Consider the following 18,143-nt stretch of genomic DNA (forward strand, 5'->3'; position numbering starts at 1 on the left):
ACACATGAGTTACTATGGCTGCACCGGCACCCCTTGTACTTGCCACATTTCCTTGTTCCAACCATCATCACCACAGCTGGTGCACCATGGAGGTGTCTAGGTGTTTGTCAGCTGAGATTTGCCGTATAAACCAACCTGCCCTTCTCAGTCTGATCACCATGCTCCTTGTGAAGTTGTCTGTCTGCTGGAACTGCCTTGGTTGATGTTGGCCTGCCATTCTCTACTAATACATGAATGCTCTGAGGCAAGAACAAATTTTCTACAATGTGTTCCCTAGCAGAAATAACGTCACAAAAATCGAATATTTTGCAAGTTCCTTCCCTTGTATCTTATTGAACGTGCACTGGAGACGTGCGCATTTCACATCATTCACATAACTCGGTAATGCGCATCTACCCTGAAATTTGCATAATTTTCGAGCCACTCCTTCTTCGTGTTGCATTCTCTATGTTGAGTAGCGTATATGTACAATGACATAACACTCTGCTTTGTACAGAATGGAAGAATGAATCCACTTTTCAAGCAATTTCTACGGAAAGTGAGTGCACTATGTTGTTTACAGGAGAATCCTCTTTATGGGGAATCTGTCAGAAGACAGTCTGAATTAAAGTTTGCCATAAAGGAAGCTGAGTTGCAGTATGCTTTTTGTTGGATGATGGCTTGCAGTGATCATACATCAAAAAGGATAATAAAGGAACTAAAACGTTTTCCTACGGGTGTAGATGTGTTATGACAAGGATTATTTGATGGTGGAACTATTCCTGCTCTAAAACATGGAAGGTATGATGTTACAGAAAAAAGTTTAGATGGAAGGTTTTCTGCAAAAATTTCTTTTTGGGATCAGCCCAAAATTTGCACTACAGGATCTAAAATTCATGACAATCTTCTAATCTTAGAACTTAAAGCTCATGGAATAACACTCGCAGATATTGTCAATAATGCACCACCAATATGAGTTCGCCTTGGCATATTTTAGGGTGTATTTTAACTAGCAGAATTTGGGTATTATCATCGGGAGTTTCAGCTGTAGAGACCTTGCTTGGTTGAATCATTCTAGGTTTTGGGAAGAAATGAGAAATAGTTATCAGCCCACACTCTGCAGGAAGGGGGGGGAATCCCAGTGAAAGAGATGTGGGCGTTCTTAGGGATCACTTAGGGCTTCAGTGATCCAATTGAACAGAAAAGCAAAAAGGTGCTAGAAGATGAAACTTTAATGCAATTTAAAGGAAACAGTAACTGTTGACAGTGACAATCATGGGGTGGCTTTACCTTGAATAGTCGGTCATTTTCCTCTCTATGATAAGTATGACATAGTTGAAATAAGGTTGGAATCTGTCACAAAACTGTTGTAATAAGATGTCTTTGACAAATAACTTTTTTTTTTTTTTTTTTTTTCAATGGGTGAAAGTAAAAGAAGGCATAAATTTTTGAATGAACAAATGAATGTAACATTGACACATATCACTTGTTTATTGATTTTAAAGCTGCATATGACAGTTTAAATGGAGACAGATTATTTGAAGCTATGCTGGAATTCAACATGTCAAAAAAACTGATCATCCTTACGAGAATGACACTTAAGAGTGTGAAATGTAGAATTAAAATTTTGTCTTTAGAGTCCTTTTATACTCAGAAAGGTCTGCGATGGCACTGGAAAAGGCTCTGCAAGACTCTCAATTAAACTTAAGTGGAACTGTTCTACAAAGAGTAATTCAACTTCTAGCTTTTGCCAGTGACATTGCTATCATAGAATGATTTAAACAGGCTGTTGTTGAGGCATTTGTCTCACTTGATTATGCATCAGGGAAGATGGGTCTAACCATCAATTAGGATAAGGCAAAATTTATGATGGTAAAAATAAAATCATGGACCTACCCCCTTTAAACAACTACATTTATACTTTTGAGATTGTTAAAAAAATTAAATGTATGGGTACAATGATTTTAAGGTGCGATGACATTAAAGTTGAATTAAAAACAGGATATCTGTGGCCAATAGATGACTTTATGGACTTGGAAACCAACTTAATACCAAATTAATTAGCATAAAAACCGAAATAACTTTATATAAGACTTTGATAAGACATGTGGCCCTGTATGGAAGCGAATGCTGTACACTTAGCTAGACAGGAAGATCTGCTGCTTATACTTGGAAAAAAAAAATATAAGATTTTTGGACTGGTGAGGCAAAATGAACTGTGGAGAGTATATAACCATGAAATTTGTAGGAAATATAATGAACATGATATTGTCAAAATGGTAAAGGCATCACATATTAGATGGCTAAGCCATATTTATAGATATGGTAGTGCATTTCCTATTAAAAAGATAAAATTCTCAAAGTAGAGGGAAGCAGTGAAAAGGAAGACCATCCACTAGATGGCTGGATAGTGTGGAAAAGAATTTGAAACTGATAGGGGTAAACCAGTGGGAAGCTATGACGCCTGATAGGGTCAGAGGAGAAAACTTGGAGAGGCAGCCTTGGCCTTTAGCAAGGTGTAGAGCTCGAGGAGAAGAAAGAAGGCATAATAGAAGTAGAGCCATCTGTTATCAAGAGTACTGTTCATTATTTAAGTTGTTAATCCGTCATGTGTTCAATGCCTCAGTAAAGGTTGTTTGCTGGCTGTGCTTACTTAAATAATTGTCTGAGTGCATGACCTAGTCTTACGCAGCTGGTTCCTACACTAAATAACATATTCCAATTACATGCTGTTGGACTAACAGCAAATATCAAACAAGCTTTTCTGCAGCTTAGTGTATGACCAGGAGATCAGGATGTAATTTGGTTTTTATAATGAAAGGCTTTTGGAAAATTAACCCAGTCTGGGCACACCCAAAATTTTCCTTCTGTACATGCAGTAAAATTGAATAGAAAAGGCTTTATAGCCTACTATAGGTTACTTTCAACCTTCATTTATACTAGATGGCAGCACAACACAAACCAGTCCATACATTTTAGCCATGTTTAGTGTTTAAAGCCCCCCATTTTTCAAAGAAATCTTCCAATTTTTTTTTTTTTTTTTTTTTTTTTTTAGGGATATGAAAGGAATTGCTTGAAAAGAAATTTCTGTGTTATTTTCTTAGCTGCATATTGATCTCTATATTCTTTATTAGTTTTAAATTTTTACCTGGAAATCTTGCCTAAAATTGAATGATGAACATCTGGTGTGCTCAGAGTGGGATCACTGAAACATCAAGACTAGATCAACAACTGTATCTTTATTTCACTGCAATATTTTCTTTGGTGACCTCATTCCCAATAAAAAGGTGAGTGTACGTCAGTGTTTCATTTCTTGTTTTTCTTTCTTTCATTTTTTTGGGGGGGGGGGTTGATTATCAACTAAGAAATTGTTTGGGTGTTTCTCTGAAGGTCAGGTGTAATTTTATCAGTTAGTTCTTTGATATTTCACTAGAGCAGTTCTCTTTTCTTTTTTTGCTGTTGTTGAAAGAAGTTTTGTTAGCTCTACATTTTGAGTTTTAAGTTGTAGATGTTTGTTTAATTTTATTTTATAGTTTATATTTTCTTAATTGTAGATGTAATGTTATTTTTTTCTAATTTTTAAGTATTTTGCAAATGGATCAGAGAGGGCTGACCATTTCTGAACCACTGAAAGTGCTAAACGAATTGCCCTCAAATAGTGATTCCGATACAGATCCTGATACATGTGCAAAACATGCACTGTTGGATTGTGCTTTTTCAAAGATGGCGTCACTTGCTTTGAAAAGTACCACCATGACAAAAAATAGACAAAAGTATAAATATGAAATGTAAATATCATGTAGCCAAGTTACTTTTTTTTTTTCATTTATATGCCTGTAGTCATAGATTCAGAAAGAGCTTTTGGGGGGGTATAGAGTACTCTGGGTAATGCTAAATCTGCTACAATAATCAGAATCTAGAGTTTTTAATCATAGCCAAAATCTACTCTGTTATGCACTTCCCAGCTGTCCCAGCAATGCTTGTTTCAACGCTGAGCCTGCTTCAGGCACACGCGCACAATTAAAACGATAAGTGCTAGCTTTACAAAATTTTAACCCTATGTACTCCTGTAGGCTGTATTAGACTCTACCATTTTTTTTTTTTTTTTGGTTGAAATTCCAACTGTAAAAGGTAGCATGCTGGAAAGGATGAAAAGAATAAGGACATTGTGTAGTGTTCAGCGTTGCAACAAGCCCTTTCTTGCTAAATGTGACTATTTTGCATCATTTGAGTTTAGAAAAATGTCAAACAGAAGAGTTGAAATTTACCACAGAGAAGCTAAAAGCAAGCTTTTATGTTGAAAGCTTTTACAAGTGTAGATAATGAGGAGAAGTTGTGTCTACATCAAAAACAGGCCATGTATATAATGCAAGAGGGATGTTTTAATTTATGTTGCTTGTTTCACACAGGAATTCAGGATAGGAATCAAACACAGACTTGTCTGTGACAAGCATTACAAGCAGGAGTTGCAAAAACAAATTTATTTTCTGTGATCATCAGCAGGTATGATTCCATCAGTTTTATATGTCCAGCAATGCTGTTGCCAAAGTACAAGAAATATGAAAAGGAAACTTATTTGGAATGAACCACTCCCAGAAGATCTAAGGAAATATACTAAATAGTCAAACCATCTTGCTCTTGTTGAACTTTATTTCTATTCTCTGACAGGTGTTGCCAGGATGAAGTGAAGTTGCAACATTTCATATCTTTTCTGACACATCTGCAAACGTTTAAGCTTGTTGTGCTTTGTTATGTTGTAAGGAAGCTGCAGTAATCCTACATTTTAAGTATCTACAAAGGCCTGAGTAGCCCCAATGAACTGGCCTACTATACCTAAAATGGAACTTTTCAGAGCTGCCATTGCAACACGATTAGCAAAGTATACCTTGCAAGATATAAATTTACATTTAAAAACATATTTGTGGACAGATTATATGGTAGTACTGGTGTGGATAGCTAAGAGGGAGGCCTGGAATAACTTTGTTGACAACAGAGTTAAAGAAATTTGTGAACTGACTGATCTCAGTTGCTGGAGACATATACCTAGTGAACTTAATCCAGCAGATTTAGCATCTTGATCTTGTACCTAATGCAAATTGTTGAAAACAAAATGGTGGGATGGTCCTTCATGATTAAGGAAACCTGGGCCTGTAACGAAGAAGAAGCTTTACAAGAGGGGGAAAGAAAACATAATTGAGTGCCTCAAGTGATTAAGGAATTGAGAAATTTAGTTACCAATTGTTGTATTTCTCAAAATATTCTGAACTGTTATGCATTATTGTTTGATAATTAGATTTTATGACACCTTGCGAGAAGCCGAAAGTTTCTCTGTCTATAACCAGTGATGAAATAAAAAGGACCAAAACTTTACGTATCAAGTTGACTCGGAGGTAATGGTTAGTAGTAAACAAGAAGAAATCTTAAGAATCATTGAAGTTCTATGAAGATGCAGGACTGTTTAGTGTGCAAACTCGGCTCATCTTTGGAGACAGCACTGATGATTTTAAGTGTCCTATAGTTCTGCCTGATCATCCAATTGTTCAACGTTTAATTGAATATATGTACGGATCATTAAGTGGTGCTGGAGTACAAGCAATCTTTTCAGAGCTGAGAGAAAGGTTTCCAAAACCTCATAGGTAGAGGATTATCTGTGGGGTTATATTTAATTGCGTTCCATGTAGGAGATTTTTGTCTGAAGCTATACTTATACAAACAGCTCCTTTTAACCTGAAAGATTGCACAGATTGGTCCCTTTCAATCAGCTGGTGCTAATCTAGCCAGTCCTCTTTGCCTTCATGGAGATGTGAAGGCCTCGATTCTCCTGTTCATTTGCACTGTGTATCCTGCAGTACATTTAGAGTTAATAACTGCCTTGCTTGCAGAAGCTTTTGTTCTGTCTTTAGGAAGATTCATGATTAGAAGAGGCAGAGTTTCGGTCATCTACACTGGTAATGGAACAAATATCGTGGCACATCAAATGCTCTCTAAACGATAAATTGGAGTGTCATTCAAGAAGAGAGTGCAAAAAGAAGATAAAACAGAATTTTAATCCACCAAGTGAACCATGGTATAGTAGATGATGCGCACATATGATACACTGTATGAAAAACCTGCTGAAAAGAATTTTTGGCAGTGATAGTCTAGATTATGAGGAAATGTGAAGACTTATATGATTGCAAGAATACAATCAATAAGAGACCATTAACTTATTTGTCAGAGAATCCAGAGGAACCATGACCATTTGGCACATTTCCTATGTGAAACTCCAAACTCTACTGATTGTGATACTCTTAATTTTGACTCAGTCGATAGAAATCATTTGAAGAAAAGAATAAGTTCCTTGCAAAGTGTTCAAGATAATCTTTGAAAGAGATTCCAAAAAGAATATCGATCTGAACTTGTAAGGAATCGGACTGATAAAGCAAGAGGTATATTCAAGTAGGAGATGTGCTTGTTGGTGCAATCTGATAGCTCCAAAAGAACTAACTGCCCTTTAGCTAGAGTGATGGAACTATTTATAGAACAAGATGAAAAGCAGCGAGTGGCTCACCTGAAATTATCTGACCCTCTTAGAGAATGCATCGTCAGATTTAACCCTTCAGCACAAAATTGGAAGCTCGGAGCCCAAATTACGCCCTCAAAGGAAAGGAGGAGATTCACTACCCAGTCATGATGATACAAAACTGCATCTTTCAGACAACATTACACAGAGATAGAATTACTTCAGGTCCTGAAAGACTGAATTTGTAAGTATTTTACATGTATGAACATTGTCTATGTTAGATGTAAAATGCCTACATTAGCTTACAGTTTTTAAGAAATACATTAGTTTTGTCTTGTAATATCTGAATGTACAAGACAAAAAGTGGGAGGATGTTGCATATCGATATTAGTTGTTATCAGTTTTAGAATTAGGTTTTTTATTGTGTATGTATGTATCCATAACAACGAGACATGTTTAATGTAGAGAAAATGTGTGGTGAGTAGCTTGTGATAATGTCTAAATATTCTTAAATTTGTAGAAGTGTCCTAGTGCAAAATAAAATATTTAGTTTCAACTGTAAGAATCTTCCGTGTTACTGCTCTTGATGAGTTACAACAGCTACTGTGGATGTCATGACGGGATGAGTAACAATTGAAATGAGTTGCCTGGTCAGATGAATTGTAATTTTTTTTAACCCATTAACCGCCAAAACTACAAGTAATGATTCATTTCTCATGAAAATAATAACAAATATTAAATTAAGAATTTATAACATAAATTTACATTGAAAATAAGAAAAAATACTCTTACCTGTGAAAAAAGTTGCCTGGTCAGATGAATTGTAATTTTTTTTTTTTAACCCATTAACCGCCAAAACTACAAGTAATGATTCATTTCTCATGAAAATAATAACAAATATTAAATTAAAAATTTATAACATAAATTTACATTGAAAATAAGAAAAAATACTCTTACCTGTGGAAAAAGCAAGTGTTGCGTTTGCACAACGTCAGTGGAATAAGACTACGGATTTTTACTGAGTAGGGTTGTACTTGTGCGATGTTTCCTTTGAGTGGACCACTGGATTACTTTTTAGCTGCATAATGTTTTATAAATCTACAAATCACTTTACTTGTAATTAATTTAATATTAAAATATACATTATACAGTCAAAAATCGTTAATTCGGACCTCAAAGCTACAAACTTTCTGCGCATGTGTCGCGTTCACGCATGCGCACAGGCATTTACGAGAGCGCGTAAAACCTTTACGGCTGCTAATATGTTTGTGCGCATGCGCGTTTAATGTGTAACGGAGGTATAAGCTGAGCTAAAATTATCTAATTCAGTTAATGTTGCAGATTGCGTTGTTCCTTAATCTTCGAATTGGATCCGGCTTATTGTTTTTTGCAGACTGTTAGAGCAATTTCATAAAAGTAAGCTTGAACTTTCGATTATGTCAAATAGAATTTCTGATATATATTTACTAATATGTAATTTGTATCTACAAAGCGAAAGTATGTTTTGAAATCCGAAATCTGTTTATCAATTTCACGCCGCGGATTGGAAGTTGATCTGTCAGCACTATCCTTATCTTCAGGGCAGATGTTTTTATTTTATTTGGCTTATAATTCCTTACTAAGTGTAATATTTCATCTCTATGTACTCCGTCTTTGATATGATTTAAATCAAGTTCCTCGTCATTATAATTCGCTTCCGATAGTGAAGAAAGTGACCCAGAGGTTATTGAAAACGAAAACATTTCGATTGACAAGTAAGTCGGTATTCTTGGCACAGCAATTACAGGACTTGAACAGCGGAACTTTGTAACTGAACAAGAAATTATGTCTGTTTATAGAATTAAAGAGAAAGTATTATCACAGAAAACGAAGCAACTTAAACAACTTACATTGAAAGAAATGTTTAATAAAGTAAACAAATAAATATTAAAGTTTTTTTTTTTGTAAATTTTGATACCCTTTAGATCATAATTGTTCTTTATTTCATAAATTATGGTTTCATATTTTTAATTTTATAATTTCTGCATGCCATCTTACCAGATTTAAACTGATGATCTATAATCCGGAAAAATCGATAATCCGAAATCGCCGAAGTCCCGACGAGTCCGGATTAACGACTTTTGACTGTATTTCTCTTACAAATACAGATTATTTCAATTGAAAGATTCAAGCATGAAAAGCTTCACTACAATCATGGTGTAAAGCTACATTACATACTTTGTATCTATAAACAGTCTGGCTATGGCGCTCTTTACAACGAAGTCTTTTGTTATCATCAGACTTTACTTTAATCTACCATCTCCATGCAATGATTTTTGAATGCTGAATTTACTAGGTCTTCCTGTTGCTGATCTATTTCTGGCTAAATCTACACTCTCAATAGGAGTTTGCAGAAGGAATAAAGCAATCTCGTATCTGAAAGAGACGTTTTATTTCCAGTAGTAGAAAGACATGATATTTTCCATGCATTTATCAAGGCGACATCAATGTAATTAGTAAATATTGGCCACCACCATTTTTTGCCACAAACTCTTATTATATTATAAACAAAATTCTCATAAAATGAAACTGTATTTTGGAAAGCAAATCTTCTAGAAATGTAATGTCGAAGAGTGCAATCAACATTTGGGTGTGAGAACCGGAAATTGGTTTGAAGGTAGCCGAATTTCACACACAACATTTAGAGCGAATGTGGAGCTCAGCCAAATGGCGACACAAAAAACAGAGAGGAACAGCCCGTCATCATCTTGACTCATACCTTATTGAATTTATATGGCACCAAGCTCAAGCTGTTAATGGCGAAGACGGTTTTCAATCAGTGCTAAAAGCAATAGCCAAAAGATTTCCACCGAAAAAATAATTCTGCAACTTATTCAAATTCGAAACCGGAAGGGTTTAATTGCTATTTGATATTTTAAAACAAAATAATATAAAAAACTGTATTAAAAATATCTCTAATTAATAAATGTACATTTTCTTTCTATTCATACTTTTTTACTCAAACTTACAAATCGCGCCAACCTGGTTGCGATAATATGTAAGTATCATAAAAACCTTTTTCCTTTACGTTTTTGAATAACGGGAAACATTTTTTTATGGGCTGAATGTTTCCAAATGTTGAACCAAGAGCTATAACTGAATTGTCCTTCCATCGGGCAAAAATTATTTTGTTTTTCTCTTCATATTCGAAATCATAATAACGCCTATCTTTCTTACGGACACATTTCACAGTTTCTAGTGGGCACATTTATATGTGGTTTTCCTGAATTGTTCCTGTAGCTTAGAAACCTTTATTTTTTAGATGACAGAGAAGCTGAAATGATGTAAAAAATTTATCAAAATAAATAGCATGATTGGCGGGAGTTTAACAACACTGAGTAAATTTATCAACACACTTCCTCCAAGCACAAATTCTTCATATTCTGGTAAATTTGGAGCTTTCGATTAATTTTGGAACTAAACATTATATACAATGGATGAAATATATCAGCAATGAAAAATAGTCATTCTCGTAATCATAATTTTTTTCATATTACTAATCATGTTTTGGGCTTCGGTTTTAAAGTGTGATTAAACACTTACTTCTTGATACAGACGTGACTGATTTTGCCTAAGAATGTATTGAATAGATTTTGGATGTAAGTAGTATTGATCTGGAAAAATTAGTCTTCTTTTTATTAATTAGAATATTGAGATAATTTACATTGTTCAGTCTAGCAATTAATTAATGAAGTTTATAATACTGCAATTCCCTTAAATTGTGCTGGGATGTTATGGTGTTACACATACTTTATTTAACCCTTTCAGGACGGGCGTCCAATATACGCATTCCCTAAGAACATCTCTTACAGCCAGGCGTCCCATCCACGCATTGCTAGAGATTGCATTCAGAGGACGGGTGATGCGTATATGCATTTTAAGCTGGAATGGTTTTCTGAAGGCCACTAGATGGCATCCTATATCCATTACTTTTGAAATGAACACAGTTTTCGGTTCCTGACCTTGAGTTAGATATATTCTGCTCGACTTTGGCATTTTACTCATCAGCTCTTGCGAGGTGGGGAGGAAAAGCATAAACAGAGGTGAGCTCTTTAAACCGCTGTGTGTTAATGAAAACATTCATGTGTCTGATTTATATCCAATTCCCTTTTTTTTTCCTTTACTATGTACAGTCTTTTAGGGTTAGTATGTGGAGTATTGTTATGTCTTGCATTGCATTCAGATATATTTCCGTTTCTTTTCTTTTTATTTCGGAAAGCCTCACCTCCAGTCTATTATGGTGGGAAGGGACTATTTATCAGAGAAGGAATACCCTCATATGGTCAATGAACCATTTATTAACGCAGATGAGGGTGATGATTCATTTTCTAAAGAGTTCGAAAGTGATACTTTTTCTGAGAGTTCGAAAGTGATACTTTTTCTGAGAGTTCGAAAGTGATACTTCTCCGTGCTTCGAAATTTACCACATTCAGTCTTCATTTTAAATTTAGTTACATCTTACTGTAAATTGTCTTTATTGTGTTGTTTTATTAATTTTAAACTTTATTGATGGATGTTATCAATTTAAACTTTGGAATAATTTGAATAGTGCTTCCGAAAATTATTTTACAGGATAAGCAATTTTTTAAGTATATTTTCATGTAAAATAAAGAAAAAAAAATGTTATTAAGTGCTAATTTTAACATATATAAGAGATCAAGTAATAATCTAAAATGATACCAAAAATTGCGATGCTAGAAGCGAAACTTGTTTTTTCTGATTTTTTTTTTTTTAAATAAAATTGGGCTTAGCGATGCAAAACCTCCGTCCTGTACAGTGACTGCCTTCGATTCCCTTCCGTCCTGCACGAGCGTCTTAAACAAAGGTGCGCCGTCGCAAAAAGGTTAACAGTTTTATCAGATGGTATGAATTTTGTAAAGAATTTAATGAACTTTAAAAACAAACGTTGGATATTGTATAGGATGAAATTTAAGTTAAAATATTTTTTAATGGTGTGGAATTATTATTAGTTTTGTAATATGCTTGTTGTGAACATTTGTGACATTTGGCAAATTATTGTAGTTTTTATTTGTGAAAGTGCTTTTCTTTTTTTTTCTGTAGATATTGAATGATGTGAATTTTTCAATATGCATGAACTTTTTGCACAAGTTTTGACTAACCGTGATCTTTCAAGAGCTGGTGATTTATTCTCAATCGACGATAACAGTGTTGTAGCTGATTTATCTGAAGTATTAGCTAGAATTCAAGAAATTGCAAGTTCATCAGATTTTACCCAAAATGACAATAACCAAAGTGTTATTGAAATCTGTATCACAAGAGTTACTTCTGCTATCAGGTAGTACAGTTTAAGTATTGTTTATTTTTTTTTTAAATATGTAGTGTTAAAAAAAGGTATTGTGTGCTGAAAAATATCCTTCTTTTAACATGGTTAAAAAATGGATGTAATTTCTGGGAAGTTTGTAATTACTTTTAATTGAATCATATAAGCATTTTTTCATCTGGTATTGATTGATTTTCATATAAGTTCTTTATGAGTATAAACAAGTAAATCAAGGTGTTTTGATAAAAATGAGTTAGGAGATCAACTTATACAGAGTGGTCATAAAATAACTTGACCTATTAATGGTTACATTGGAAGTGTGAAAAGCAAAGAATCAATTGCAGCTTTGTGTAAGATAAGGTAAAGTGATATGTGAAATTGGTATTTGTAAATAGGGACAGACTTATATCAAGGTTTATGATATATCTGTATCCCGAAAATTTTCTTACAAACATGAGGATTTCAGAATAGCATGCAGGAAGTAAAACAGCATAAAGCATTGGAGTGTGGGGAAAATGAAAATTAGTGAATATAAGGATTTTTAAACAATGAGAGAGCAATACAGAAAAAAATGCATAAAGTTAAAAAGGACATTAAAATTGAGGAAAAACTGTTTAACTACAAATGGGTTACAATTGTTTGATATAAGATTGTTGTCGTCCACATTATGCAAATGTTCAGTAACATGGCACATATCAACTAAGATACCTCACACTTTGCTTATGATGCTTTCTTTTAATCAGTGTACAAAGATTATTCCACTAGACCATAGAATTTAGATACAGTCCAAGATCCATTAGTGTTAGGAAAGTACTAATCCTGCTAACTAGCAGAGTAGCATGAAACAGATAATGTGATTGCAGATAATATCTTAAAGCAATTATTTCAAATTCATGGCTATATGTAGTGGTTTACCGTACTGCATCCAAATGGAATTCTGTCAATCATTGTTATACCTGCAGCTGAGGAGTCGGGTATGGACAGTATTGATTGCACAGCTTAGGGCTATGGTATGGCACTGTGGCAAGAGATTCTGATGAAACAGTGGATACAGGAGGAAATCAGCCATACAGTTAGCATGCAGTGGTATTTGCAACACATCAGGAAGATTAGTGTTAAAGCAGTAAAATTGGTCTTCATGTTTAGTTGATCTGTAAGTTATGGATCTGAAGAAACTGAGGTAATGATCTTTCAGAATTTCAGTTTTTCTTGTAACACAGCTTCATTCATCCAAAACTGGATGATATTAATTCAACCCATGGACCAATAAATTATTCTCAATTTTAAGTGGTATAGGTAGTGCTTGACTTGCACCATTCTAGCACCTTCACTGTAAGTCAATTCTGGCTTAAGTTAAAAGCTTATTTCATTCTTTATATCTATGATAATAATTTTATAATTTGGGCTTTTATTTAACATAAAATAGGAATTTGTATATTATATAAATAAATACATACTCATTTTATAAAATTTACTCACATTCACCAGATATTTAACCAGTGCACATTAAATTTGTATGCTGGTGCCTGCAGCAGGATGGAACAACACCAGACTCCCTTTCCTATGTCTTAAATGCATCATGAGCTTGGCGACTTAACAACAAGCTGTTCCGTTAAATTTTATCTTGCTTCTATCACGCACCGAAACAATTAAGCCTAAATTTTATTAGTTATTATACTTATGCCTATTTCTTGCACGTGCTTAAGGCTTATCAGAGTTCTGAATAAATAAATTCGCACATATACTTAAGCCTTATTGAGGGCCGCTAGGTATCTTACCGCCTGATGCAGTCTCTGTGGGTCCTAAATTCTGCGACTTTGTGCGGCTATATGAGCTCTGGCGCTGGTTCTGGGTGTATGTGAATAACAAGTCAGTTATTCTTAATTCAAATAGCCCTAAATGTAATCTTTGGGTCTATGAGTATCATCAACAAAACCTATTTTTTAGCATATGGAAAGAAGTTTTTGGTAAATTTTTCCTCGTCTATATTTTTCGCGCATTTAACTTAAATCTGTAATCATCGCCAAGTGTAATGTCAACATAAAAGGTTACCATACTCCTTTATTATTCAATTAATAATATAAAGAAAATTGTTTAGGCATCGCTACATGAGTCATTACTCAAGTTGTCATGTTTGGATAAACATGCGGTGATGAAAGGAAAGTATAATAAATAATGATTCGCCAGGTTGGCGTCAGATCAACAATGTATCTATGTGGAATGTTTCAATTTGAGATGTGTGCCAAAAGCAGATACGCAGCAATGGAGCCAAATTACTGATCATACAAATTTATGCTAAAATGATTGTTTCTTCAATAACAAGGTATTTTATTTAGTGTCAAAGTGAAATTAAGAATCGGGACTCTCCAGATGTTTTATTATGCGCGGAGGGGGATTTAAATGCGCATGCGTAAAGAAAACATTGCTGGTTTTGAGGTTCGAATTTTAGATCATTCCAGATAATGAACGTCCGGATCTCGGACTTTGTACTGTATAACTTCTTTACAGAGATATTAAAGCCAAAAGGTCTGCAGCACAACAAAGCATTTTGTCTAATTTGTAGAAATGAAGCATAGGCTTACACCATCTTGAATCTGTAGGCATATATTTTTATATATAGCAATTTGGAAAGCTTCTTATGGTGATATACTAACATTTTTCAGCTTTGAAATTCAACAAATGGGAAAAATTTGTATGTTATCAATGTAGTTAATAAGTGAATGCTGTCTTACTTACATTCATAACATTTTAAGGCATGTTTGGAAAGGAAAGGGGGTACAAATGGAAGGCAACTTAATTACAGGAATTTCTATTGATATTTTTTGATAAACCCATTTGCAGTGGAATATTAATTAATTCTAAAATTGCCCACCCCTATTAACATTTCTCTTCTTTTCAGATCATTTCTGTGTAAAAAGGGCCTTTTTGTTCAATATTTAAGGTATATACTACTTCATGTTTCTTCAAGATAAAGTCAAATATTTTGTTAAGTGAGGATGACATGATTAAACATTTGATTTCGATAGTAAAGTTATTTACAGTACAAAATATGAAATCCAGAATGATCTAATATCCAGATTTTGGGATTGCATGCAATTTTTTTAAGCCTGAGGAATTCTTCTCCCCTTACAAATTGCAGTAATGATGTAATATTCAAGAAAAAGCAGATGGGCTTTATAGAAAAGGCACCATATAAAGTCTGGATCTCAGACTTTGCCCTGTGTATGTGTGTATACAGTACAAAGCAACACCTGGATATCTAATAACTGGAATGATATATTAACTGAACCTCCAATTAACTCCCTGTGTTTGAAAATTTTTCCTATTCCTCACAGAGATAATAATACTCAAGCAAAAGCAAGTGTGCCATAAATCAATTTTTGTTCTGTTTAGCTGAGGTCCCATCCTCCCGAAAACGTCATCATCTGCGATAATAATAAATCATATTGAATATTTATGATTCAGATATCTGCCGACTAACAAAACACATTTTCATTTTTGGTTCTTGAATGGTTGTGGGGGGGCAGCATTTTTCTGTCCTATCTAGCTCTTGTTATCATTACGATTTTCCAATGCACTCATAATTTTGTGGAGGGAAAAAAGTGAGTGTTGCTTTTAAAAAAAATAAAAAAATTCAAAATTTTTTCACTGCAATCATAGCTTTGAGAGCCCTATTCTCTTAAATCATCGCAAACTTGAGTACATACCTTCAAATAATAATGTCTGAAATTTCATTTTGGCTGGTTGAGTAGATAGTGGTTTATATATCAGGGACGTATTTTTTTTTTTTTTTTTTTTTTTTTGTTTTTTTTTTTGGACCAACCACCTTGTAACACTTATATATGGAATTAAGAGGATTTTCTACATTATGTCGAATTTCTGAAAATCTAATAAAAGATTTTTATAAAATTTGTTATGAATATATATGTAACAGAGAGGAAGGTGTAGCATTCAAAAGCCATTTTATGTACACATGATTATCAGTAAAGCTTGTAGTACAGGTATACTCCAAGGTATACTAAAATCCAAGTTATTACATTGAACTGAAAATGAGTCTAATATGTAGTATGGTCCCCTCTCACAGTTAGACAGGTTGGTCAGCATAACAGCACACTAGATAGGAGGCAGTTGATTTGCTTCCTGCAGCAAAGGAGCGTTCAACGCTGGGATGGTTCTCGAAGGGTAGAAATGAAATTGATGAACTACTGTGATGCTGTAGCAGTCCTGTGTCACAGTTGTTAGAGTGCAAAATAATGATCCTTGTTCATCTTTGTGGATCTTGATTGACCCTGTAAGGTCTTCTTAGTATGGATCCAGTGTCCTGAAATTGTTTCCCCAAATTACAGATGACTTTGACTCATTAAGTTCTGTAGCAACCGGTGCTTGTGATTGGTCTGCCTCGAAACTAATGACAATTCTCCATCTCATTCTGTTATACAGACCTGGAGACTATGCGGGCTAGGGCAGTAATAGAATACTTTGTGTATCGAGGAAGGCCAGAACACGACATGCAACATGTGACATTTTCTTTTTGGAAGATGTTGTTTGGCAGCCCTCGAAGATAGGTCGCAACAACTGGACGTAAGATGTCAGAAATGTACCAATCTGAGTTCAAATTACTGTTGATTCGAATTACAGATGTGTCTGCTATGTGCCCAATGGCTGCCCAAAGCATCAGACCAGATTCAGGTTTCCTATGCTGATAACGAATGCAACCAGGCAACGTGCGGTCACCTCGGAGCCTCCAGACACATATATGGCCATCAGAATAGTGCATGCAGAACCGGGACTCATCTGAAAAGACAACATTGTGCCACTCCTGTATGCAGCTTTATTGTTGAATGCACCACAGTCGCCGTCTCTCTCTGTGCTGCATTGTCAAGGAAAGCCAAAGTAATGGACACCTTTCTGATAGACCATGCTGCTGGAAATGTTGCCACATCATACAAGTGTGCTGCAAACATGCCCATGTTTTGACTAGTGGTCCGTGATGTGGTTGTATGGTTTTGCAGGGCTGATCTCACAATATGTCTGTCCTCTCAGGCATTAGTCATGAGAGGGCTTTGAGATCCTGCATGTTGTTCAGTATGACTCTCAGCATTCTACTGCTTTCATATTCACATAACTGTTGTTGGACATTGACCAGTTCGACGAGCTATATCATGGAACGATAATCCACACTCTCAATAGGTGACGATCATGGCTCTATCAAATTCTGACGCTCACTTGTAAGCATTTCTTCCTATTATTCGAGGCATAACATGATACTCTGAATAAATTCTGACCTTATAACCTTTTCGAATGACAAATCCACTACACAGCTTTTTAAAATTATTAATTCATCATGTCAAACTATGCCTAGAATTATCAAAATGACTGTTTCCAAGTTCTTGATGGCCCATCAGCGGCCGAGCGGTAAAGTCGCTGAACACTGGTAGTTCGGTCCGAGGTTCGAATCCCGCGAACGGGCTGGCTGCATGGGCGTTTTCGTGGTTTTCCCCATGTGTAACGTGTATACGAGCCAGTTTCCCTTAGAAAGTCCTCCACGAAGGCATCCCTCCTCTTAGGCAGATAGCCCTCGAGGCTTTGCCATAATCACACACACACAAACCCAAGTTCTTGATTGCTTATTTTTTTCTGTTGTTCAAATAACTTAGTATGCAACTGAATTCTGCCATCCAAAACTGAACCAATATTCTTTGATACGTTATTGGTGACAATGACAAAGTAATCTTCTAGTTTGTCTTTTTGTGCCTTTTTAAAATATGGACATCATTAAAAGATGCTCTGTACTTTTTAAATAATTAAAAAAAATGTTCTTTTTCAGAATTTCAGTTATTATTGTAAATATTAACAGTCGTCCATTTTATAATTTTGGTTTCAGAAAATATTAACATACCAATGAAATAGTAAAAGATTAAACCGTTCTTTTGCCAAAAATTTTCAAAAATACAAAACCAGTCTTATTCTATTATAAAATAAATAAAAAAATCCCTTCATGTCAAGCTCAAATTCCCCATAAATTCAATAACATTTCTTATGTTATTTCACAATTTCTGATATTTGAAAATCTAGAGTACAATTATAAATGACCGGTAATGCTCCGGTAACGAAATTTCTTATAGATTTATATATATTTTGCTCGACAAAATTTTTCTTTGTAGTAAATATCTCTTATGTCGTCTAAATAAAATACTTCAAGTGTTATATGTTTGAAGAGCTTTGTGTTCTATATTCTTTACCAGCTGTACCTTTTAATGGTCTATTATTAATTCAGAATGTATATGCATACAAAGTTTATTATGTTTTACCCAGCAAACTAGGAATTATATTTTATGCCGG

General features: G+C 34.6%; 1 protein-coding gene across 6 annotated transcripts in view; it reads left to right on the forward strand.

Annotated features, from left to right (window-relative positions):
• Positions 1–18,143, forward strand: part of melt (ventricular zone expressed PH domain-containing protein melted) — a 210,095-nt gene that overhangs the window by 7,360 nt on the left and 184,592 nt on the right. For 4 of the 6 annotated variants that reach the window (XM_085809519.1, XM_085809517.1, XM_085809516.1 and 1 more), the window contains 2 exons: positions 3,114–3,266; positions 11,582–11,816. In XM_085809519.1, the coding sequence (XP_085665645.1) occupies positions 11,608–11,816 (209 nt within the window). In that variant the 5' untranslated portion in view covers positions 3,114–3,266; positions 11,582–11,607. Of the gene's footprint in view, positions 1–3,034; positions 3,267–11,581; positions 11,817–18,143 lie in introns of all 6 variants that reach the window. The other 2 variants (XM_085809518.1, XM_085809520.1) reach the window with 2 other exon arrangements.

The sequence above is a fragment of the Stegodyphus dumicola genome, chromosome X2 (assembly GCF_044657685.1).
Source record: "Stegodyphus dumicola isolate Sdum_Otavi_A_Nest chromosome X2, ASM4465768v1".
Classification (NCBI taxonomy): Eukaryota; Metazoa; Arthropoda; class Arachnida; order Araneae; family Eresidae; genus Stegodyphus; species Stegodyphus dumicola.